Source organism: Drosophila erecta, unplaced genomic scaffold (genome assembly GCF_003286155.1).
Source record: "Drosophila erecta strain 14021-0224.00,06,07 unplaced genomic scaffold, DereRS2 tig00000021-arrow-pilon, whole genome shotgun sequence".
NCBI classification, from domain to species: domain Eukaryota; kingdom Metazoa; phylum Arthropoda; class Insecta; order Diptera; family Drosophilidae; genus Drosophila; species Drosophila erecta.
Window position 1 is genome coordinate 6,139,772 of NW_020825198.1, and position 23,283 is coordinate 6,163,054.

Here is a 23,283-nt window from a genome sequence, read left to right on the forward strand (position 1 = left end):
GCAAACTCAAGTCGCCTTTTGTTTACAAAGAGATGTTGCTAACACAATACCTGCAGAATCGTGGCTCCCTGCGTGTAGGTCAAGTCAAAGATCGATGGTTCACATATGACCCCATCCCCCAGAGAATTCCTGAAGTATCGCATTCAGTGTGACACTGAAAATGCGCATAGCGGACAGCTTAATTGATCCGTTTGTTCAGTGCATGCCGGACATTTGCTAAAATCCACACCGGCCAACCACAAGTCAATAGCCAGGTGGGTAGCCAAGTTACCAACTTACCAACTTACCAACTCACCTGGCGGTTAGAAGAGAGCCGCTTTTGGCCTTTGTGGCTGCCAACTTTCCAAAGAGCCGCGCCATGAGCGCTTTCACATCGCACTCTCTTAAGTCGCGCTTTGGTATAAAACTTCTTACGTATGCGCGTCATGGCTTAATCTTACCTTGAACTTGGTCGTGAGCAGATCGCCGAGGAGCTAGTGCATCCACATAACCACATAACCACCTACCCATAACAACAAACCATATTCGTGCGGGTTTTCGATTCGGGTTTTTTGGAAAATAGAATTTGAAAATGGAACAAAGCGCCGTTGTTCTTGTGCGTGCCGATAAACGTATATAAATAACGTGTGTGTGCTGCTGACTTTGGTTTCTCCAGATTTCTGATTTCATCTAACGGTGCTAGTGAACATATATTATAAATCCACATCGAAGACCAGGAGAGAGGGGCTAAACCAACTATACAAAATGGACTGGCAGCCGACTGTTATAGCAGGCCTGATCTGTCTGCTCCTGCCAACGAAGATTTCTTTGGCCAAAGCCTGGAGTTTGCCAGCCCGCCAAGCAGATCGTTCATATCTGGCTTTAGCACCAGCTCACCAGCAGATTGGACGGCGATTAAATGGTAAGACAGCTCACCAATTCAAACTGCTGAGACTCTCTCGCAGCTCCCAAATTTCTTTGTATTTTAATTTCGTATTTTTTTTGGGGTGTAATATAACGAGTAGTGGAGCAGGCGGACAAAGAAACAAAGAAACAAAACATAAACAAAAGCCCTAAGTAAAATCATTTTATTGCAGTGAAATTTCTGTTCATTAAGATGGCTGTGAGAGTGGCAATCCAGCGTTCGGCAATTATATAATCGGCCAGCCGCCAAACGAAAGTCGCCACTGTCACTGCCACCGAAGCCAAAGAATCGCCAAGATTTATGAGCCACTAGAGTGGCCACAGATCCATCAGAGCTGTCACTGTAAGCCAGGCATCAATCTTGGCCAGCACCGCTTCTCCACCTAAAGCAAAAGTCCTGAATTATTGCAGTGGAGTTCATTTAAAAAATAGTACAACCACTTTTAGTTTCAAATATTAATGTATAAATATTTTATTTTTCATAGTTATCCAACATATTTATAGAAAAATCTTATATGTTGAATTGAAATATCTTAAACACATAAACTAACGACATTTCATGAGCTGCCAATCAGGTGACTTCCATGGGCAACGCAGCATAACAAAGTAGCTTGCATGCGACTTGCTTCTTGCCAATATGGTTCTGTTACGTTATGGAGCGTACGACACTTTTTTCTTGGCCGCTGCTGTCTGGCTTTGTTTCAAGCCGCTAAGGAGCTTCAAGTGCATGGCAAGCAATTAGCAATGGCAAGGCAACAAGTGCAAGAATAGTGCTTCCTCTGCCATTACTGAGCTGGCAGAAAGAAGCATACACCTCGTTATCGTTTAGGGCACTTGGCGTCTCGATCTGCTTCTGAGCATGTAATATGGGTCACAACCAACTAAACCAGAACCAAAAGAAGGGCGGTTGGGTGTTACGATAGACCCAGGCCCCGCTGAATGTCGAGTCATTAAAGAAGTGGCAACAAAACATAAGTTAACGTTTTGCTCGCCGATTAAACGAATATCAGATACACTTGAACTACACTTGAGATATGTAAATTTAATTAGGAAAGTCACGCAGTGGAAATAAAGGAATGGGTGCGGGAATGTGAGTATGGTGTGGGTGATGTGTTTTCCCAAATATTTTGCACATTCATTTAGAAAGTGGAATGTGTATCATTTTATCGCAATCATCCCACAATGCGAGACTAGTAAACACACAAAAACTTTGAAATAATTATAGATTAATTCAGTAACTTAGTTTTGTTGCATGCTAATTTGAAAAGGGGCAAAGTAAATGATTAGCAATCTGTTAGGTATTTGGCCATTTAATTTAAGGACTTATCTGGATTTTGAGATTCAGCCCTGAGGGAGCACATCTGTTCCTTCCAAAAGACATGTGAATCCCAACCAATCCCCCAACTTAACCACAAGTCCCAAGCTCCCGAAGAGCAGCACCTGCGGAAGGCGCAATAACAACGGCAACGCAAACAATAAGAATGGATAAACAGCCGTGCAGTCCAAACGAGTTGATTTCATAGTCGCGATACTGTCAGATTTGGATGGTGATGGTGATGGTGATGGTGACTACACCAACTTGGCGTTGAGCCAACCCAAACTTGAAGGGAGTTATCCCGAGGAGGAGGGGCAAATACCAGCGTCTCCATTCCGGGTGCTTGTACAAATTGCGCCGACACCAAAAGCCAAGCGAGCCGCAGAAAACGGCAGAAAAAACTTGAAAAACACTCGTAATTGGGTTATAACCGTCATATTTGTATGTGCGAGTGTCCGAGGCAAGTCACCTACTATTTAAATAAGCCCGGTCCGAACGGGTCTGGCCAAAAGGCAAACAATGTTGCGCTGGAAACCATGGCTAAGCAAACTCCTAAACGGAGCAACATTGGCGACATTTATGGGCGAAGCGCACAAAAATGAAAAGTGCTGCGCTTCACTGGAATGAAATATAATTTCATTTTTTAATTGTCGCTTTTCTGGCATCGGCATTGGCATTGGCATCTCGCCCAGTTTGAAAAGATGGTCAAACTGGAGCCACATGAAGCTGTAACTGCGTCTCCATCTGTCAAGTTTGACTCGCCAATTGGGCCACTTGTTTTCTGCGTAGCAGCGATTGTTATTTGGATCACTATTCCAGCAGCAGCCAGCTGCCACACAGGAAAACGCGTGGAAATATTTTCATAATTGCTCGGGGGCACTTCTAACTTAATAAACAAAACCTGATCCTGCTGAGTATCAACACTCTTACTTGGGATGCTTGAAATAACTTAACAGTTGCACGAGAAACTTGTCAGTCATGAAAGCCAAATAAAGTTGTATTTACAAAATAAGTTCTGTAATATGTCGATCATTTATGGATTCTACTGTACAAATCTGCGAATTGTACTTTCTAAGGACCCATAGCAGATTTTCCCCAAGTGCACCCACTGATTCGCCTAGTCCAAGTGGAGCTCTAATCAATATACAACATGTGCGGCCATGTTGCTCAAGTTGTAGCTGCTGGCCATGTGTTGTTTGGGTTTTGAGTTTGCATTTAACTTGCGGTTGACTTCGTCGTCGGCGGTGTCTTCAATTCAAATTCTGCGCCAGATCGAAACCAGTGAAAGTTTATTAAAGTTTCAAGCTCGGCAGAGCTCTTCATGCTCACATGTCCATGGGTCCGTACGTCTATATGTCTATATGTCTGATGGGTCGCACACTAACGGTTAAGAGTGCTATATTGCTCCGTCCGATTTCTATAATGGCCATAAAATTCTTTTGTAACGCAGTATGAGATGCCTTAAATGCCGAAACCACTAGATCATTGTATTTAATTCAGCTGCCGAAAAGAGTTTGGCGGGGAATTATATGGAGAGTGCTTAGCAGCTCAGACAGAAAGAATCAATTTAAAGGCAGTTTAAAAAATAATTTAATGGTCTTGTAGAGGAATCTTCTTGATTATTTAAGCAGTGGGTGTCTGGCCCCAGAAGCTAAAAATAAAAAGATAGCGAAATATATTATCTGTATCTTAGGCTTAGATTTCAAATGCAAGCCCACTCAACCTTCACTTTCAAATGATTTACTTATTAACTTTTCCCATCGCAAACTGATTCAGTGCCTAACAAATCCTTAAAATATCTGCAGTAAAGGCTTCGTTGTTGTTAAATTGTATTTTTATTTTTACGACTCCAGTACAACGAGCCTCCATTCGATTCACTTTCAAATGCCGCACTCGATGCTCCGTGGCAACATTTCATGTTTACAACTTAATCTGGCCAAGAAAAATAACTCAGAATTTCCAGTGATTATGCTAATATTTTACGAGCTACTGTTATGGCCGCACCTCAGGCAAGGTGAATTAGCCAAATGGCCGGCAAGTTGGCCCACATGCCCAGCAGTCCAGCAGCAGTTTACAGTTGGCCAGCTGGAATAGTTAAGGTTTACCATATTACCATGGGCAATGCGTCACCCATCATCAAGCCGCGGCGTAGCATTTTCAGTGACTACCTATAAATATATAACTACAAGTAAGCCACGCATAAGCCTCCACTGCAGTGAAAGTTCATTTGATACTGGAAATTAGCTGGGACAGGGATTATTGGCATTGCCATCGAATTACCATACGCCCTGCCAACGAAATGGCAAAGAAAAGTGAAAAGCCCGGGGGCCAAGGCGAAATCATCGGACCAAATGGCAAAAGGCAAATGGCAACTTGAATAGACTTTGGCCAGAATGGCTGCTAAGCAGCTTCCAAGCAGCTGGGGATAATGTGCCACATTTGTCGGCCAAAGAGGACAGCTGCCAAATATCGAAGATGCTCGCCAGGGAGTACACCGAAAGAAATACTGTAAACTTATGATTAGTCAAGCTTTTATTCTAAGCCTCCATTCAATATTTTGCACTAAATGTTGTCAGCAGCATTTCCAAATATTAGGCTCTTGACCTTAGAAATTGAATTTGAAATATTTAAAAAAAGTATTGCACACACGAGGAGTTGTTCAACATACTTAACTGAAAATCCTAAATAGTCGTCCAAAAATATTCCTTCGAGTGCATCACGATGTGGCTTTCTTTCGACTTCCCCCGAGTCGTCGATTTCCCTTCCTGGCACTCCTTTGCTCCCTAACTCTGTGCATTCTGGCACAGGTTTTCCTTGTTGTTTGTCGGTTTTCCAGCGGCGTGGGTCGAATTCAGCAGGATGTTATCTGTGGGATGTCACCACGAGTTGCAGGTAAACAATTTCTCACAGGCGGGTACATGTGGCAACTCCTCGCGCTTTCACTTGGCATTGAATTTGGAAATATTAGCGGAGCCTTGGGTCAAAGTACGCGTTGTGTCGGCGCCATTGAAAGTGAAATGAGCCAAATAAATTGTGACAAGCAGACAACTAACGACATGAGAAAATCCACACGAGGTAGCATTATATTTTCACTTATCACGACTCATTTCAGGTTTCAGTACGGCAATTTAATCAACAAAAGGCCTAAACAGATACTAATGAATTTAAGTAGCTAACAAATTGCTCTGGGAATCCGGGAATTGTGTATCGTAAGAGATAGGAAAATTATTAATGCCTCAAGCCAAACAAATTTTTGGCGCCAGAGATAGAGACTATGTATGAATATTTGCTACTTACTATATTGTATTTGGTTGCAAACCGCCGAGACAAATTATTTATTTATTCCCGATTAAATTGGCTCAAATTAAGATGCGATCAAGCTGGACATGCAGCAATAATTTTAATTGACGGCAATCGCTGAGCTTTTCACTCCATCGCTGATTGATGTCAATCTCCGATGTTAACTAAAACATGGCTCGCGCCGCGAACATCGAACGTCGAACATCGAGTATTGTGTACTGGGAAAATGGATATCCAAAGGGGGGAGTACGATGCATCTGCACGCATCGCACATCGGCGGTCAGAAAACCACACAAGGTGTTGAAATGATTGCCCAGTGGTACTGGTCACACATACTTTCACTCAAATATTTGCAGTGGCTGAAGATCGCCAAGTTAGAGCCATGACCATCTTGGCCAAATCAGACCACAAATCCCCACTGAGCTTGCCCAGACAGAAAGTCAGTCGAGCTGTCAATCGCCCGTTTGCCCAATTCGTTGGCAGTTTTCAATTTGATATTTGACTAGTTTTCCTGTATTTATTTACGCTGATCTCACGGACTGTCTTTTTGCAGAGGTATCACCGTATCTGGACCTGGCCTTGTGTCCCATCCGAGCGGAACCCTGGACCTGTGCCCGCCAACAATCTGGTCGGATACTGGATGTTTGGGATGGCGAACTGAATGTCCAATGGCAGAAGCTAAAAGGTGAGTTTGAGTAATATAACCAAATACATTAGATTGATTGAAAGAAATCGATGGTTGCCCAAAAATATGCCAAACATTAGTTAAGTTAATAAGTTAAGTTATATTATACATTCTACATTCTGGAAATAATGTCTCACTGGAACAATACATTAGGCCAAACGCAATCATCTTTTGTTAGTGGGAAATATTTGTCCCACATATGTGGGCAAATAAAATTCCCAGCAATGAAAAGCTGGCATTTTCACCAACCTCCGAGCTAAACTCGAAGTTCAAACCACTATTCGTGGGTGAGACTCTAGGAAAGAGTCAAGGAAACCCCCAGGGTTTTGTGATCACTAAGTGGGATAATCAATGACTTTGGAGGAGTTGCTTGGGAATTTTACACGCAACACCCAAAAAACAGCGAACGTGCTGGGCATTTACATGGAAAAGCAATTAAAATCGAAAGCATTTTCTTTCCTCACCAAATTATTTCCATTTATTTTCGTATTTTTGGGACAGTCGAGGCCGATAGGCAGATGAACGCCACGATCGAGAGAAGAGGGTACAGCACATCGGAGTTGCCCGTGAAAGAGAAGCCATCGACGATACTGAAGAAAATTGAGATCGGCACGAATTACATGAAGAAATACCTGGCCGAGTCCATGGACGGGTATGTGTGCACAAACGGGTTGAATGCAGATTTTCGCCACAGTGTTCATCTGCCTGTTTTTCATTTTCCCATTTCGCCGTCACCTGCAGCTTCCTAGGTCGCGAATACGAGTATCTGCAGACACCGAAAGCGGCTGAGGATGATAGTGAAACTGATCAGAGTGGGAATAGTGCCGAAGATGACGATGAGGCGGATGCGGATGCGGATGATGCCAGCAATGCGGCGGCGGAGGAGGAGGAGAACGCAGATGATGAGGATGCGGATGCCAATAATGAGGAGGATGATGAGGAGGAGGAGGATGATGACGACCGGGATGGGGAGGATGACGACTCGGAGAGCACGGCGGAGCAGGATCACGATCAGGACAAGGAGCCAGAGGCTGAAGCCGAAAACGAAGACGAGGATGTGGATGAGGCGGTCTCAGCACCCGAGACTGATCATGACAAGGAAAATACCCCAAGTGTCTTCAGTGGAGCGCCAGCAGCGCAATCCCAAGGCGATGGCAAAAATCCCGTCCTGGCCGAGGACAACACTTCAACAGGTAAGGACTAAAGATATCTTAGGCGTTCTAACCATGCAACTAACTTGATGCTCCCTATGCAGGTGTGGAATTTATCGAGCTGCAGGATGGTGATGAAACTGCGGCGGGCGCGCTGAAAAAGCCGGGAGGCGGTAAGCGCAAGAAGAACAAAAAGGGCGGCAAGCGCAAGAAGAACAAGAAGAAGGGTCAGGGGTCGGAGGCACAGCCCTCGACCTTGGTGGTAGTCCAGGCGGCACCGGAGCACCATGAGGTGGACTCGGGACACGAGGGCGGATCCTCGGTGATCAGTCACGGCAGCGCCGATGACACCGCATCCGTGGGCAAGCCGATGAGGAAGCGGAAGCAAAAGCGCCGCATGAAGGGCAAGCGGAAGCGCAAGGGTCAGCACGGGTCAGCCGTGGCGGAGCATGAGCAAAGCGACCTCAGTCTGGGATTGGGACTGCTCGACGAACTGGCGGACGCGGATGATGTGCTGTCGGGAGTCGGCGGGGGAAAACGCAAGCACAGGAACCCACTTAATTATGGTAGAAGTAACGGAGGTGTGTGTTGTTTGCTGCGTGTGGTTTTACATGACTTTTGCGCACCGTTTTCTCAAGCACAACTTAGTGCCCTTCTATGTCTATGTTTCCAGTTGTTCCATGATGTAGAGTTTTTTCGGTGGAAATATGCTTAAAACAGATTTGGGAGTCTTCAAAAAATTGTTTTTTTCTTTTAAGTGGAACGTATTTTAAGTAATTCACCGAAAATATTCTATATTGTCCATTTGGTCTTGTTAACTGGTTTACAACGTTTGAGATCTTATCTGGTGAAGGGATACAAATGGCCAAAAAAAGATCATATATAATTTGTATTATTATTATTTATTATTTAAAATTTTCATTCATCTACCTAAAAAGTAAAAGTGTTTCTTGAAGTCTGAGACTTTTTAAAATGTTGTGGCGCCATCTACATAACAGCTGGCGAAGCCGAGGCTTATTCAGTTAGCTGTGTAGATGGCGCTGCTAGCTCTTCAGTAATGCGTCAAATGCGTTCAATGCCAATTCAAGTCATTGGTATACTGGATATCAGTTACAAAATAAACTTAATTTATTTAAGATAGTCTAAGTGTTTGGTTTACATTAAGTTTATTGCCTGCTTTTTGCTTGTTTTTCGTTACCGTTAACGCACTTAACGCGCACTGCAGTTCATACTAACAAACACCACCCTCCCAAGCGAAGAATTTAAATGTTATTTTAAATTAAATGTTTCTTGTTCCATCCAGCAAAGTAGCAATGATACTAATGCATCCCAATTCCATCTGATCATCCTTTATCGAAATGAATATAGTGACCCGAGGCAAGAAGAAGAAGAAGAAGAAGGCCATTGCCAAGCTCATCATGATTGGCAGCTTCCTGAAGGCCAAAATCGAACTGCTGCTGAAGATCCTCGGCGCCCATCTGCAGGTCAAGTTCTTTGCCATAGCCCTGATTGGTCTACTGATCAATATAGCCCGATTCTGGATCGATGTGAAGCGCGGCAGTCCGCCATCTAAGGTGAGTTGACTTGGGTTCCCAGATCCTGTGAGTTTGTTCCGGTTTTACTGTACCGACACACACGAACATCATGTTCAGGTTGATAGACCAAGGGATACCCGACTTTAATGGATTTTCTGCACTCTTTCAGTTGTGATAAGAATGTCTTACACTAGTCATAAGTGAACAACCACTTTTATGGGCCAAGGTTTGTTTTCGATGCTGTTTGTTGTCAAGCAAAATTCAGGGTTCTCACCTAAAAATGTACAAAGAAAATTCAATCTGATTGAATGGTTGATCGCAAAAACATAAATAAGGAGCTGCACATATTATTAAACAAAAACTCCAGTTGCTAAAAATTTATGTGTTTATGATCACCAGTTTTTCTGCTTCTCTTCTTTCATCTGCCCCTGCCTCTCGACCCTCTATCTCTACAACAAATGATGTATATAAAATATGTAAAATGCGTTGATACCTTCTAAAAAAACACCCGAGCGCTCTAACTTCTCTAACTTCTCTCTTTGGGGACCAGCTCCAGAACCTCTTCAAGCTTCAATCACCAGAGTTCCAACCACCTAACGACTCCAAAATGTGCCGTATGCTAACAAATTCAGACCTCTTTGGTTTCAGATATGGTAAAATTTTGGACAGCTCACAAACGTTCTCGGAACGTACAACTCTAAAAACAATAATACAAGAAACAGAAAACAGAAAAACCCAACCAATGTGTTCTCTAATAACAGTATACACTTCAACCCCCAAAACCAAACAGTTCAAACCGTTCTTAGAGTTCGTTTCCAAAGTCTTTCCCTTCACACTGTGTAAGTACGAGTTTTGGGCGGATGAAGCGAAATGATTGCTCTGAAAGAGTCCTGTAAGACAGACAGACACGTGAAACTCAGATACACCCAGATACAGATACAGATACAGTCACAAATCAACACAAATCTGAAACAGAACCACTCACACTCTTGGGCCTCTTTGGTACTTCCTCTGGTGTTTCTCACTTCACGGCACACGTTTTGCATATTCTCTAACTAGGTTGTATACGTTGAACATGCCCACCATCAGCACCACTACGAGGATCACGGGGACGACTGGAGCGAGCCGGGAAGCTACTGGAAGCGCTCCCTGCAGACGGATCCCTCGGTCGAGGACACGGACTCCTCCACAGATAGCTACCAGGTGCGCCAGTCGCAGCAGCAGCCGCAGATCCAGGATGCCCAGTACCTGGCCTATCGCAACCAGTACGGCCAGTGGCACTAGATTATACCACAAGTCCAAGCCACTCCACCTGAACCCTGACCTCCAATGGAGACATTATTTATTGTATTTATTTGATTCACATTCGTGGTACGACGCTGATTATTAAATAATCCCTAAGACCCTAGAGCAAAATTAATTTTAGCACAATGAATGAAATGCCAGTAAACCAATTTTAGCTGTAACCCTTAGCCCCCTTAGTGCAATGCCTTAAATATATGACTAAATTTTAAAATGTACCTTTAATGAGAAATTGAAGAACTGTTTTGGATACATTCGCAGCGAGCAAACAAACTAGACATAAGTTATTTATGCCAATTATTTATTGTATTCGTATGTTACATGATGCTTATTAAAGAAAACTAAATTGGACGGCTGCTGTTTTATTAGACAAGGAAATGTTGGCATTTATTTTGTTGTATTTGATAAAGCAAAGCATTTATGAGCAACAATTTTCTATCAAACCTGCCCCATCAGAAGCAGAAAACTTGGGTTCTTCCAATCAGAATGCGGTCAATAATCGCTGGAATTCCGAAAGAAGTTTCACCTGCTGATTCGAAATTCTTTGGCCCAATTCTGGGCTCTACTGCTCCGTAATACCAAATGGGGAAGTACGCCCGAAATAGTCGCGTCTGCGGGGCCATTAATTTTTTTTGGGTGTCGCTGTGGGCCAAAACAATTTGCGCATGCGCAGAATGTGCTTGGAATGCCAAGTGATATATGCAAAATGTTTGTAATAAGCCATTAAATTTGTGTTTGACAAACGTCTGACAACTCGAGCGCCAAATTTATGGCTAATAAATCTGAACGGATTGTGTGGCAGAACTGGAAACGCTTTTGAATAAAAGGCTGAGCAGAAATATCAAAAACTTTGTGTGATTTCGAGTTACTGTATAAAGTTCAGCGGGGGCGAAAAGAAAGTCAAATTACACCTAATCAGCTCTGAACGCATGCTGACACGTTTGGCTTTTACATTTTGATATTGACCTTGTTTAAATTAATTGAAAGAAAACCAGGGGCCATTAAAATGCAGCGTGAAGAAAAGCAAATTGACATGCCGCAACGCGCTCGTTATCAAGGGGGAGTTTCGTGCAAAGAAAGGCTTATCATTAGCAAAATTAAAATCAATGAAATTGGCCATAAAAATTCAATTGACTTGGCCCAATGCGTGGGAGCAAGTCCAAGTTCCAGCTCGACTTGGATGGGATCGGAATGAATTGGAACTGGAACCGAAGGTGTCTTTGCAGACGTGTGCCACATAATTGATCGTAAGTGAAACAGAAATAGTTTAGTTTTCAGCACTTTCTAAACAACGCCTTTGCACAGAAAGAAATGGAGATAGTAGGACTTGGGACTATTTCCTTAAAAAATAAATAACCCATTTTTATTGGATCTCAACCTACTAAATGCTATTGTAGTTCGAAATTTGATACATTTAAATTTATTGGGACTATACCATTACTATTCTTTTAATTTAACATTTTCCATAGTTTCCATTGCTTCCAGTGCACTTTGGACTTTGTTTTATGTTTTTAGTGGGCGGTGGTGTCGATCTGGATGTCTGGTGGGTGTGGCTCCGGGCCATCAATCATGCAGATACGATCTGTTCTCGATAAGTTGACAAAAAAAACGAAGCAAAAATCACTAAAACAATCAATTGAAATTCTCGCGGCGCGGATATTTGCTCAATGGGGATTGCGTTCGGGTGGAATAACGGTGACCAACGTGCAGTGTTTGCGAAAATTCATAACTAGTATCAATGGATTTTGGCCAAAAGGAAGTGTCAGTGGAAGTGGGCGTGGACGTGGGCGTGGGCGTGGGCGTGGGCGTGGGTCAGGAGATTTGGCAAATACGTTTTGGATAATTTCTAAGCGCGTTCGGAGGAATGCTCCACTAAGTGACAGGTGGCGACGTGCCGCTGTCAGCTGAACTGTCAACTTGGGCATTTGATGGAAACTTAATTAATTTTAGTGCCACTAGAAAGTGGGACTGCATCGCCCATCGCCATATCACGTATACGCAGCGTGCACGCGACTCAGTGATCAGTGGCAGAAAATGAAGGGACGATACCACATTTCAATTCCAACGCCCACGTGTTTAATTTCGGATGCTTCTGAAATTGAAAAGCACTCATGATTTTCCATTGCAGTGCCATTTGCATTTTAGAAAGTTACATTTGTTTTTTCGCTGCATTATAATCGAGACAGAAAACCCAAAAGTCCGAAAAGAAAAAGTCCAAGTCCAAGAAGCATTTTCGCTGCTGCATTTTTTCCACTCGACTTTAAAATAATACCCGTTTAAGCAAACCCACCACCACCACCACCACCTCCTTCTATTAATAATTATATTTTTTCATAATTCCAGTCATGATTCTGCTTTTGCTTGGACGTAGAATTTCAGGCTCAACCTCAACACGTCGACTTGTTGTCAACTGGCTTATCTTTGCACGATTCGCTCTTGGTTTGGGCCCTTTATGCCGTTTTTACTGGCAAACATTTCATGCAAATTGCAATTCGAGGTACTTTGTTGCCAAGTGCAATAAGGCGCATGAAGGCACGTTAATGATCGTGCTAAAAGAGTTTGACTTAAAGAAGTCAGAAGTGGTTTATTCGGAGAATTTGATACTTTAATCGTTTACAAAGGAAACCTATAGATAAAAAGGACAACGAACTATTCACGTAGGCTTCAAAAGCTTGAGTTGACATTATTTTAAATGTCAATGGAACAATTGTTACCATTATATGTGGGGGAAAAAGGGAATTTGCTGCAAACTGAAAGACCAAGAAAACTTTTTTAACTCTTGTAGAAAGATGAAGTAGAAGAAGTGAAACATATGTATTTTCCATGGCAGTATAATCTTTCAGAACCCCTATCCTGACTATGTCTCATTATTATGCCAGGAGCTCTCAGCTCGGTTACAAGATGAACAACATGAGATAGTCGTATCAGATAGTCCAAATAAGCGGCTTTGATCAGCCGCCTTTGGGTTGTACAGCCATGGGGTACAGCCATGACAACTAACTAGCGCCAGTCGATAAATAATTAAAAAGAAGTGCCATAAATATAGCCATTTAAATGGCCATTTCCGATGCCATTGGCCTCTGCAGCTTTCGCTTTTTTCAGCTGCGGGTGTACGTGATTTTGATAGAACTCGGGGGGCGGAAAGGGGAAACATGAAATTAGAAATTCATAATTGTCGCGTAATACGGCACCACAAAATACGTGGACTTCGATGACGGCCCGTTCGCATGCGAAATGGTAGCACACCATTCTAAATTGCTAATGCGCCTTAATAGGCTTCGCTTGTTTTGGGAGTTTCGGATGGGGTTTATTTTTGTTTTTCGGACTCTTTTTTTTTTAGTTTTGGATGTGTGTGAAAGTCACTGCATGATGATATTTCGTTTGTTGCATAATCCTTCCACGCAAATCGCCCAGGGCCAAGCCAATGAACCCTGTCGAATTTTTGTTTGCCCATCTCTAGAAGTATCATATAGCATGATACCACACCATACTATAAAATTGCAATCTCACGTCGTCGCCGGGGCAATCTTTCGAGTGTAATCTGCTCTGCGAACTCGTGTCTTCGTCACCCAACTGCCATTCTGAGTGCCTCCTAATGGATAAACAATTTCTCGGTAATAAAAGTTTGTCACCCAACTAACTAGCTTCTTTGGAAATTTTTAGCTGCCGGAACTTCGGGATTCTCAAAAGTCAATGAAGATCTGGGTTTTAATGAAGGATTTAGTGTTAATTAGAGGGGAACCACTTCAAAGAGATTAGTTTTCGAATTGAAATTAATTTAACTAAAACTATTACTTCTTTTTGCAAGAAAACCTTACTGCTATTGGCCAATTCAAGCATAAGTTTCAAAGTAAAGATTATATTTATAATTAAATAGGTATAATGTGACATCAAAACTGTACCAATTGCCACATTTTGTACTAATTTATTGAGATATTACAAGATCACGGTCATTACCATCATATTTCGTGGCGCTCTTCAGCTGGCTGCCCGCTCAGGTTCCACACACTTGCGTTCCACATACGTCGGCACACTTTAAGCGCAAGCGCGCCAAACCTACCGCCACGCACACCAACACACGGTGCGTATGCGCAATGTCACGTCTGCGGAGAAGAAGAGGGTTCCAATTGTAAAGGTGTAATGGTGTGCGGTTGTAATTGAGTTGTTACTGTACCCACATACGTAGTAGCCACCTTTCTTCGGGCTTCTCTGTGTGCGCGTGACTCTTTGGTTTCTCTGCCTTTTTGCATTCTTAATAAATCAACGCGAAGAATATATAAATTGGGCAGCTCGGTGGTCGGTGGCAGTTAGTATTTTCCAGCCAACGGTGCCTCACAGGTGTGCAAAGAGCCCGCAGTGCGAGTGCAAGCCTTGGTCTTAGCCCAAATATATAGTCTGGATATCGAATTGGATTAAACGCAGCAGCCCACACACCCATTTACAGTACCTATAAAAAAGAGCCGAAGGCCCACAAAACGGATTATCGCATGTGTTTAAGCAAAGTGCTAAGAGCTGAGTGATATATAGTGATCAAAACTGAACAATCTGTGTGTGAAAATGTGGAAAACGTTGTGCCTGCTGCTTCTTTTGACGGCCACCTGCAGCGCAGGACCGCTGTCCGCCCACCAGGTGAGTGTTAGAGTCCAGTGGTCGGAAATCCACCCAGCAGACAGCTTGACCACCGAAGACCACTTCCGTTCGCCTTAACGGAAATGGGAAACTGTTAGTGAATTGCTTGCCGGCCCGACGAGCCATACGATGAAATCTTAATGGGACATGGCCTGGACTCACTCGCATTTGCATACCTGAATGACGAATGCCTCTTCTACTTCTTTGGCCTGGCTTATTTGGTATGCCGAGCGTTTAGCCTTTTTTAACGGCCAAGACTCCAAGACAATTCGGTCTATGGTATTTATAGGCACTGCAGGTGGCTTAATGACAGGTAGAAGCCGGCAAAAATTCGCCAGAGAAATCACTGGAAAAGCTTCCAAGAATTACCAGCACCAGAGCCTTAAAATTTGCATTACTCATGGGGGGACCCTTTTTCGGGAAGGGTCTACGTACAACTGAAAGTTTTTGGCACCAGCTCATTGAAATGCAAGGCCCAAAATAATAAGTTAATAACAAATCCATATGGCTAAAATATTATGTGATAATATGTGGGCGTTCCATTCGAAAGTGACTTCAATTGCAGCGAGACCCATAAAAGGGCTGCAACAGGTGCGAAGTGCACAGTGGGCTGGGCTTTAACTCACCCATTCGGTTCGATTCAATTTAATTTTCACTTGCCGCCTCGTAGACGAAAACTAGAACACAAGTGAAATTTTTCGGGTGCCTAGTTGATCGCAGAGTCACGTGCTGGATTCGCGGGATTGTCCATGCTCATCACGTACCTCGTTAGCCGAATGAATCGCACAGCTGGCTTAAATATAGGATACGAATACGATCAGAATAGGATACCAGCCATCGTAGATTTCAGAAACTGGATCACACTTTCCTCTTTAAATGGATTACATTAAATGTACACCTTTCCTGTTTCTTAAATCGAACAGAAAAGAAAAGCACCCGTAACGCGTGAGGAACCAGTCCCAGCTGAGGTGGAAATGCCGGAACAGACCGAAACGGAGGAGGAGCCGGCTCCAGCGGAAGCAGCTTCCCTTGGAACTCTCACCCTGCCCAGCAACGCCACCTCCATCCGGTCGGACATCACGGATAACTTCTCGTGTGCCAACAAGACCTATGGCTACTATGCCGATGTGGAGAACGACTGCCAGATCTTCCACGTGTGCCTGCCGGTCACCTACGCCGATGGCAGGGAAAATACTTTCCGCTGGAGCTTCATCTGCCCCGAGGAGACCATCTTCAGTCAGGTGGGTGTTCCGCAAAGGATCGTTGCTTTAGTTAAAATATATTTAACGTTTATCACAGGAATCGTTCACCTGCATGCGTCGCGAGGACATGACCATTGAGTGCGAGGATAGCTCCAGATACTACGAACTGAATGGCAACTTTGGTGGTCCTGCGGAGGAGGAAAGTAAGCCCACTCCCGTTGAGAGTGAGGAGCCGGAGAAGGAGGAATCGGAGCCCCAACCCGAACCCGAACCCGTTGATTCGGAGCCAGAGCCAGAGGTTCCGGCGGAACCAGAGGTCCAGACAGCCAAGCCCATGAAGCCACTCAAGGCCCAAAAGCCTAAGCCCAACCGAAGGAAGCCTCAGCCCCAGAGGAAGGTTCCAGTTGCAGTCACCGCTGCACCCGAGGCACAAGCTGCTCCCGAGCCAATTGCCCCCGTTGAAGTGGAGCCCATGAAGCCCGTGAAGCCACAGAGGTTCACCAGCAGACCCAACCAGGAGAGGCCCCAGGTGAAAAGGCCTGCAATTGCTGCACCACCCATGCGAAATGAGCTCTTCAATGGAATTCGAAGGCGTCCAGCCATCTTCAATAAGCCCACAACTACCGTGAAACCAGTGGAGGAAGTGGTGGAGAATGAACCGGCGGTCACAGAGGCAGTGGTGCAACTCAGTGAGCCCCAACCCACACTGAAACTGCAGACCTTGTTCGCAGAACCAGAAGGTATTCCTGTGGCAGTCCAGGAGCCGGAAGTTCAGGCTTCCGAGCCAGCTGTGACTTTCGTTCAGCCAGAGCCCGTTGTCGAAGAAGTGGTACCCTCGGAGGTGGAGATTGATACCAGAATCGAGGACATCAAGCCCATTGAAGCCATCGAAGAAATTCCTGCAGTTATAGTGGAAAGTCTAGATCAATCAATGCCCCAGGAAATCGCGACAGCAGCCGAAAACCAGGAGGAAGCTAAGATAACTGAAGAGGCCAAGCCCGAAGAAGAGCCCAAGCCGGAAGAAGAAGTTAAGCTCGATGAAGAGCTCAAGCCAGAAGAAGCATCTAAGCCGGAGGTGGAGACAAAGCCCCAGGATATCCAGGCCGAGGAAATGGATGAAGTGCCAGCCAAGGTGGAGGAGATCATTGAAGCTATACCCGATGTAATAAAATCGGAGCCAGCTATTATGGAGGCCAGCAACTCTCACGAGGAACCCATGGTCAATCTGGAAGCTCTGGAGGCAGCTAAGCCAGCAGATGCCCCCGAGAGCATGCCAGCCACTCCCGAAATGGAACAGCACAGTCCTCTTGTGGAAGAAATCCTGGATAACAAGAACGATGGAGAGGCGCAGGAGTCGCTGGGAGGTTTCAAGCCAGTGGATCCCGTGATGGCCGCCGAAGCGGAGCAGTTGATCACCGACTTTCTGAACACCCTGAAAAAGAACGAAGAGAAACAAGAGACTGACTTGGCTGCGAGTATATTGCCAGTGAATAATGCAGATGTGTCGATTGAGGAGGCCAAACTTCCTGAGCCCGAGGTCGTGGACAAGAATGCCTCAGTTGAGGAGCAGTTGTTGGAGGAAACCGAAGACAAGAAGTCCCACAAGACCGAGACGATGCAGGACTCTCCGATCATCAACATTATGCAGGTGCAACATATGCCCATGGACTATAGAATCCCAGTCCGGGTTATTCCCGTTGAAGTCCAGCCTGTTCCTGCAATCTCTGAGGCATCAGAGGTCGTTAAGGAAAGCGCTCCCGAGGTGCTATTCGAATCTTCTAATGAGGAGACCAAGGAAAGTGCTCCACAAGTAGCTGAAGAAACCGTACCCCAAGAAGTTGTCGATACATCTCCTGAGAAAGTTAAGGCAGTTCCGGAATCACCTGTAGAGGAGCCCAAAGAAACTTCTCCTGAAGAGATCAAGGAGACCACTCCCGAGGAAATCAAAGAGGCTGCTTCAGAGGCTGAGCTCGTGGCCACGCCCGAGCAGACTGCTTCCCACGACGATGACGCCCAGGAGAGTCTAGTCACAGCCGCCTACATGCCCTCCATTGAGGACATCGTGGAGCTGGTGAAAGAGCGCCTGGATCAGACGCCCAAGAAGGATCAGCTAGCTCCCATGGAGCTGATACTCACGCCTGGTGGTGATGAGCCCATGTCCTTGGTTCAGAGCAATCCAGATCAGTTGGAGCCGGAATCTCAGCCCACGGAGGAGGCGGCTTCCACTGCCGAGCAGGAAGAGGAAGTCATCCTGCCCATTTACAAACGCGTTTCCGCCGCCGAACCCGCCATGTCCAAGGTGCAAACGCTGCCCGTAACGGTGAGCAAAGTGGATACGGAAGCTTTGCCGGAAGCTGAGTCCCAACCTGAAGTCCGGGAACCCAAGATGGACGCCCGCAAGCGACGTTTCCTGTTCCGCGCCGATGCCAGCTAAAAAGGAACAAAGGGAGATACAGCGAAGGACAGATAACAATCCTGGCAAGGATTATTCTTCCACTTAGCCCGAACCGGAACCCCGTTCACCTCCTAGTTCCCAATACGCTATCCCACTCGTTTGCACCTAGGCAAGTTGTATTTAATAATTTTTGATTTCCTAGTTTTATGGCCATTTCTCAAAGGATAATTGCGGACGAACGTTGAAATTTAAGTTTAGAATTGTTGTTCCGACCATTTAAAGAAACAAACTATAAAAAAATGGCAAAACATTTAAAATAAAAATATTAAAAATGAAATAATACATTTGTGTGCTATAATTGGGTAAAATAAGAAGGAATACACTTTTGTCCAGCTAATCAACTCCATCGTGCAGAGGTTTGAGTGTCTTGTGTGTTGCCTAATCGCATTCAATTTCTGAACGGTAGAGATGGTACGCTTAGAAACAACCTAAAGCAAGTATTAATTATGGTCAAATAATAGTACAAATAATTCTAAAATCCCGAAGACTCTTTTAAAACATTTTTAAATATGTGCTTAAAATCAAAAGACTTAGGAAACGAACTCCGAAGGGTATTCCAACAAACTGTAGCCTATTACAATATTCGTAATTTATTATAGAAAATCGTTTACAAATCGCATTAACACTTAGGCTTTGGGTAATTAGCTGTATGAGGCAACTACCAGGTGAGACAACCACAATATACAGATACAGTGAACACTGGACGTTAAGTAACTAACACATCACATCACATTGCCGGAGCCAACGCAGGATCACCAGGATAACTACGCCTCCGTTTCCTGCTCCAGTTCACCAGCCTGGATTTCCTCGGGCGTTCGCAGATCAATAGCGAACTTTTGTCGCGTGGGCGTAATAGTGTCGCTGGGCGTGGCCTCACCCTCCTCCTCGCCGGCCGCCTCCTTGACCCGCCGCGAGTAATCCTGGAAGGCGGCGGCCAGGGCAAAGGTCAACTTGCGCGCCATCGCACGACTGTCGCAAACGAAGGCGTGAACCTCAAAGGGATGCGGACTCGACTCGTCCTTCACCACAATCATGGCAAAGACCCTTGTGTAGACCAGGTCCTGAACGCCATACGAGATCGTGTCGATCGGGTAGCTCCAGTGATTGATGCTGGCCTTGGGCGAAATGATCTCCAGCTGGACTCCGTCGGTGGACACCTTCAATTCACAGTTGGGCAGCACCTTGTTGGGCGGCAGGTTCTTGGCCACGCCCACCATTATGTCCACCGGACGACGCGTGTATTTAATGCCCCATAAGCCACGTGCCACTTCGGAACCAATGTATTTCACCTGCAGGGAGAAAATGTGCACATTGTATTAATACGAGTTGAATTATAAAAAGATGGCCGATTCTACCCTGCAACATCTAGGGAAATGACATTTATCCAAAAAATTCACCATTCAGTGCATAACCAAATATTATTTATATTTTACGTGAGTAAAAGAATATGTTTTCATGGATGATGTGGGATTATTCGTTGGTGGCATTGGTTTCCGCTGGGCATGCGTTGCCGTTAGAGTCGCTTCATTTGCATCCGACCTGCGACCGGATGTCCACAGCCAAGCCAGAAAGCTGTTGCTGTTGCTGATGTGGTGGCACTGCCACGCCCCTTTCCCCTCCCCGCCCCTAAAGTGAAGTTCAGCAGGGCGTGACGCATGCGTGTCTGGCTCTTTTTTGGTCATGTCTCATGTGCGGGTGGTATTATGTTCATTTGTCTGCTTTTGTTCGCTTATGCACTCAGAAAAATAGTTCATAAAAAATTAAGAAAAATAGTTTAACTGTGAATATAGCCAAATCAATTGTAAACACAATTTAAGTAACTATAAGATATACATAGTTTAATTTGTGGACAGTGGATACATTCTATTAAAAAAGTTGTAATATTTTATTTTCAAAACGAGATGTTACTAATATTACTTCATTTCTCTCCGTGTACTTTCGGTCATATATGTAAGAGGTCTTTATGCGGATTGGTACCTGAGCTTGCCGCACATATTTCACAGCATTTAAAATTTGAAAACGCATTTCGCAATGTGGACACTCACCTTGAACGTTATGGGCAAATCCTCCACATTGACCTGACTGTCCAGATCGGTGGAGCTACTGTTGTTAGAGGCCATTCTGTATGTGTATCTGTATCTGTATCCGTATCTCGTCTATCGCGAAAGGTGCAAGCGAAGATCCACCGTTAAACGCATGCACCGCAAACCAACTGAAAGGGCGCAAAAAACACGAGCTTGAGTAATGCTCCCATTAAATGTATCTCGGCGATATTTTAAGCGGTGTCTTGCGAAGTTCACATCCACCGTTGCATTACCATATCTCTACCGCAATCGCTGAGTTTTACATGGTGCACTTTTTTGAACCTATATATGTGAATTTATGTTTTTATTCCGCTGAATATCGGTCGGGTCGACTAATGGTTCTGTTTGGGCTTGTTGCTGCTGTCGCCGGCTGCCGATTGCTACTGAACTCGCGATCGGCTGCAAAAGGTGTCGCAAGTTGTGCCCCAGGTAGCTTCACTCCCTCTCACTCGCTCCCAATGCCACCTGGCCCCTCCCTGCCCCTCCCACTCCGGCACAGGTAAACAGAAAAGAGCGCAGGCAAAACAAATGGGCTAAACAAAAGCAGTGCTCAGATAACTTTTTTCTCGCACGCGGTGTCGCTGCCTAAGCACAAACAACTGATATTAGAAGCAACCGTCAGGCACTGAGAAAAATAAGTAGTGACAAGAAATAACAATCGCCTAAAAAGCCTTTTCAATAGTTATATATTATTATCTTTCGTATTTCTTACAGTTGTTTTCAGTGTATCGGCGGAAATAGAGGTAAGTGGTCAAGCATTTTTAATCTAATCATAAAATAATTATGAGGCAAAACGTGTATGTGGCAACTGATAACCCAGTCAACGCCGCTCAAGCAGGGTATTCGATCACCAACTTGTTGAATCACTTCTTCCACACGCACTCTTTGCTGCACACTATTTATTAGAAATGTATTATTAATATTTCCTAACGCAGCCCGTTGACCGACCACTCCAAATGCCCAACAACGAATATAGGAGCATTATACCGGATATATGTATACATACGTACGTACATATGTAATACAATGGCCATGCAGCAATAGTTGCATGTCTGCCAATTAATGACCAACGAGAGAAAAGCGAATTAAAACCAAAACTGAAACGAATGGAAATAAATTCATTGCAATGCATTTCACCTGTGTGACGTCATTTTCGGGGGAGAGGGAACTCTGTGTGCAACAATATTTTTAAAGCTTTTTGTTCTACTCTGACTGCCATTGGAATGCCAATGACCCGAGCGGATAACTAGTGACAATAGCCTGTAGTAGACACAAAACCCACGACTAATTGTGTGCTCTTCCGAACTTTTGTTCTAACGCCACTTACAAGATCCCTGATCCGGATTTTCACGAAGATCACGTTCACGGCTTTTACATTTGATATATTACCACATTCAGCCATTACAACGTTTGCCACGCTATTTCAGTTCATAGCAATATAAGTCTTAGCCTTGCGCTCACTTTTGTGTTCTCCTTATCGATGGTTTCTGCTGGGTTACAACCGAAAGTTTAATTTTGAAACCTTTTTGAAACAGGTAATTTATACTGTAATGCATACTATATTACAGATAAGTATTAGTTGTACTGTATTGATGGACTTTGATCGAACAAAAACGGTGTGTTTTAAACATTTTCCACCCATACAATTTGTCTGTATCTTCGATAGTATCATAATAGCAACAACCATAACAATAACAATAACAATATCGGAGACAGGTTCAGTGGCACTCGCAGTCCAATTTAGATAATTTTCCACTGGACATTTCAGTTTAAGCGGTACGAAAGCCGGAAGCTGCTCATATGAGCATATCTCCTCTGGCCATATAATAGATTTATCTTTTTTATCATAATTTGTTTACGGGCACTGCTGATGACTGTTATTTGTCGCACACATGTATAGATTTGCGTATGTGGATCTCGCACTAATTCCCTTTCATTCACAATGACTAATTCACTAAGTCTGGTTATTTCTTTTATTTACGCTTTATACACTTTATTTTTTTCCAGTTCCAAGTGTCTGTTATCACATATGGCAACATTTACCCAATCGTCTAATCTTATCACTTGCTACTTCACGCACACGGGATTCAACACAGGTAAAGTAGGTAAAAGTCTTATTGGGTTTTTGGCCAAAAATTGGTATAATGTCTCGAGTTAAACTAAATATGCAAGTGGGCTCAATGTAATTCCGCTGATTTCCGAACTGATTATTGGGTAGTCACTTTTGAATTACCTATTTTATGGGGCTTTGCTTCGTGGTACACCTGTTTCCTCGGCCGGTGAGCGCGCAACTAACGAAATCCCAAACGATCGCGGGCAGTGATGCCGCTTTGGCCATAAGCATTTTCTTGAAAAAGTTTTCCACGTTGTAAAGCTTGTACCAACTACTCATATTTGCTTTGAAAATATTTTAGTAGATATAGTTTATTTTTTTGTATAATCCTATTTATCTAAGGTCTTTGTTTTTGTAAGTACTAATAAGAGTTTTATTTTTCTCATCCAATACATAAACCACATTTGAGCTTAAGTGCCATTGAGCTTTTTGTTGGATATAAAAAGGGTTGAACGGATTCGTTGCTAGTTTTGCATTAATGAACGCGTTTAAGCTATGTAATATTTAAATATATTAAATATATTACTCACCTGAATTGAAACGCTTAGAAAGCCCCTAAAATGATTGTAAAATATAAATGGATCTATTCAAAAGCAGCTGTATAACAAA

The 23,283-nt window shown here is 44.0% G+C and overlaps 3 protein-coding genes across 7 annotated transcripts; 2 read left to right on the forward strand and 1 right to left on the reverse strand.

Annotated features, from left to right (window-relative positions):
- Positions 1 to 422: 422 nt before the first annotated feature.
- On the forward strand, positions 423 to 10,542 carry LOC6546042 (TRAF3-interacting protein 1). Of its 4 annotated transcripts, XR_003407700.1 has the most exons (8): positions 423 to 901; positions 6,072 to 6,203; positions 6,705 to 6,855; positions 6,945 to 7,396; positions 7,459 to 7,935; positions 8,723 to 8,928; positions 9,538 to 9,728; positions 9,949 to 9,988. XR_003407700.1 is itself a non-coding variant. In XM_001971694.3 (7 exons), the coding sequence occupies exons 1-7, from the start codon at positions 745 to 747 to the stop codon at positions 10,171 to 10,173; spliced, it is 1,800 nt and encodes a 599-aa protein (XP_001971730.1). In that variant the 5' UTR covers positions 423 to 744; the 3' UTR covers positions 10,174 to 10,542. The 4 variants fall into 4 exon arrangements, 3 of the variants coding, with proteins under 3 accessions (XP_001971730.1, XP_015013793.1, XP_015013794.1); XM_001971694.3 differs by lacking the exon at positions 9,538 to 9,728 and having other exon boundaries at positions 9,949 to 10,542; XM_015158307.2 differs by lacking the exon at positions 9,538 to 9,728 and having other exon boundaries at positions 9,979 to 10,542.
- A 3,938-nt stretch (positions 10,543 to 14,480) lies between these two features.
- LOC6545931 (titin) lies at positions 14,481 to 18,754 on the forward strand. Its single transcript, XM_001971695.3, has 3 exons — positions 14,481 to 14,820; positions 15,744 to 16,061; positions 16,120 to 18,754. Exons 1-3 carry the CDS (start codon positions 14,749 to 14,751, stop codon positions 18,454 to 18,456), a joined length of 2,727 nt encoding a protein of 908 aa, XP_001971731.1. The 5' UTR covers positions 14,481 to 14,748; the 3' UTR covers positions 18,457 to 18,754.
- A 279-nt stretch (positions 18,755 to 19,033) lies between these two features.
- On the reverse strand, positions 19,034 to 22,873 carry LOC6545932. 2 transcript variants are annotated; one of them, XM_001971696.3, is made up of 3 exons: positions 22,795 to 22,873; positions 20,523 to 20,689; positions 19,034 to 19,766 (listed from the first exon to the last, which is right to left on the reverse strand). In XM_001971696.3, exons 2-3 carry the CDS (start codon positions 20,595 to 20,597, stop codon positions 19,242 to 19,244), a joined length of 600 nt encoding a protein of 199 aa, XP_001971732.1. In that variant the 5' UTR covers positions 20,598 to 20,689; positions 22,795 to 22,873; the 3' UTR covers positions 19,034 to 19,241. The 2 variants fall into 2 exon arrangements, with proteins under 2 accessions (XP_001971732.1, XP_026833535.1); XM_026977734.1 differs by lacking the exon at positions 22,795 to 22,873 and adding an exon at positions 20,795 to 21,001.
- Positions 22,874 to 23,283: the final 410 nt, after the last annotated feature.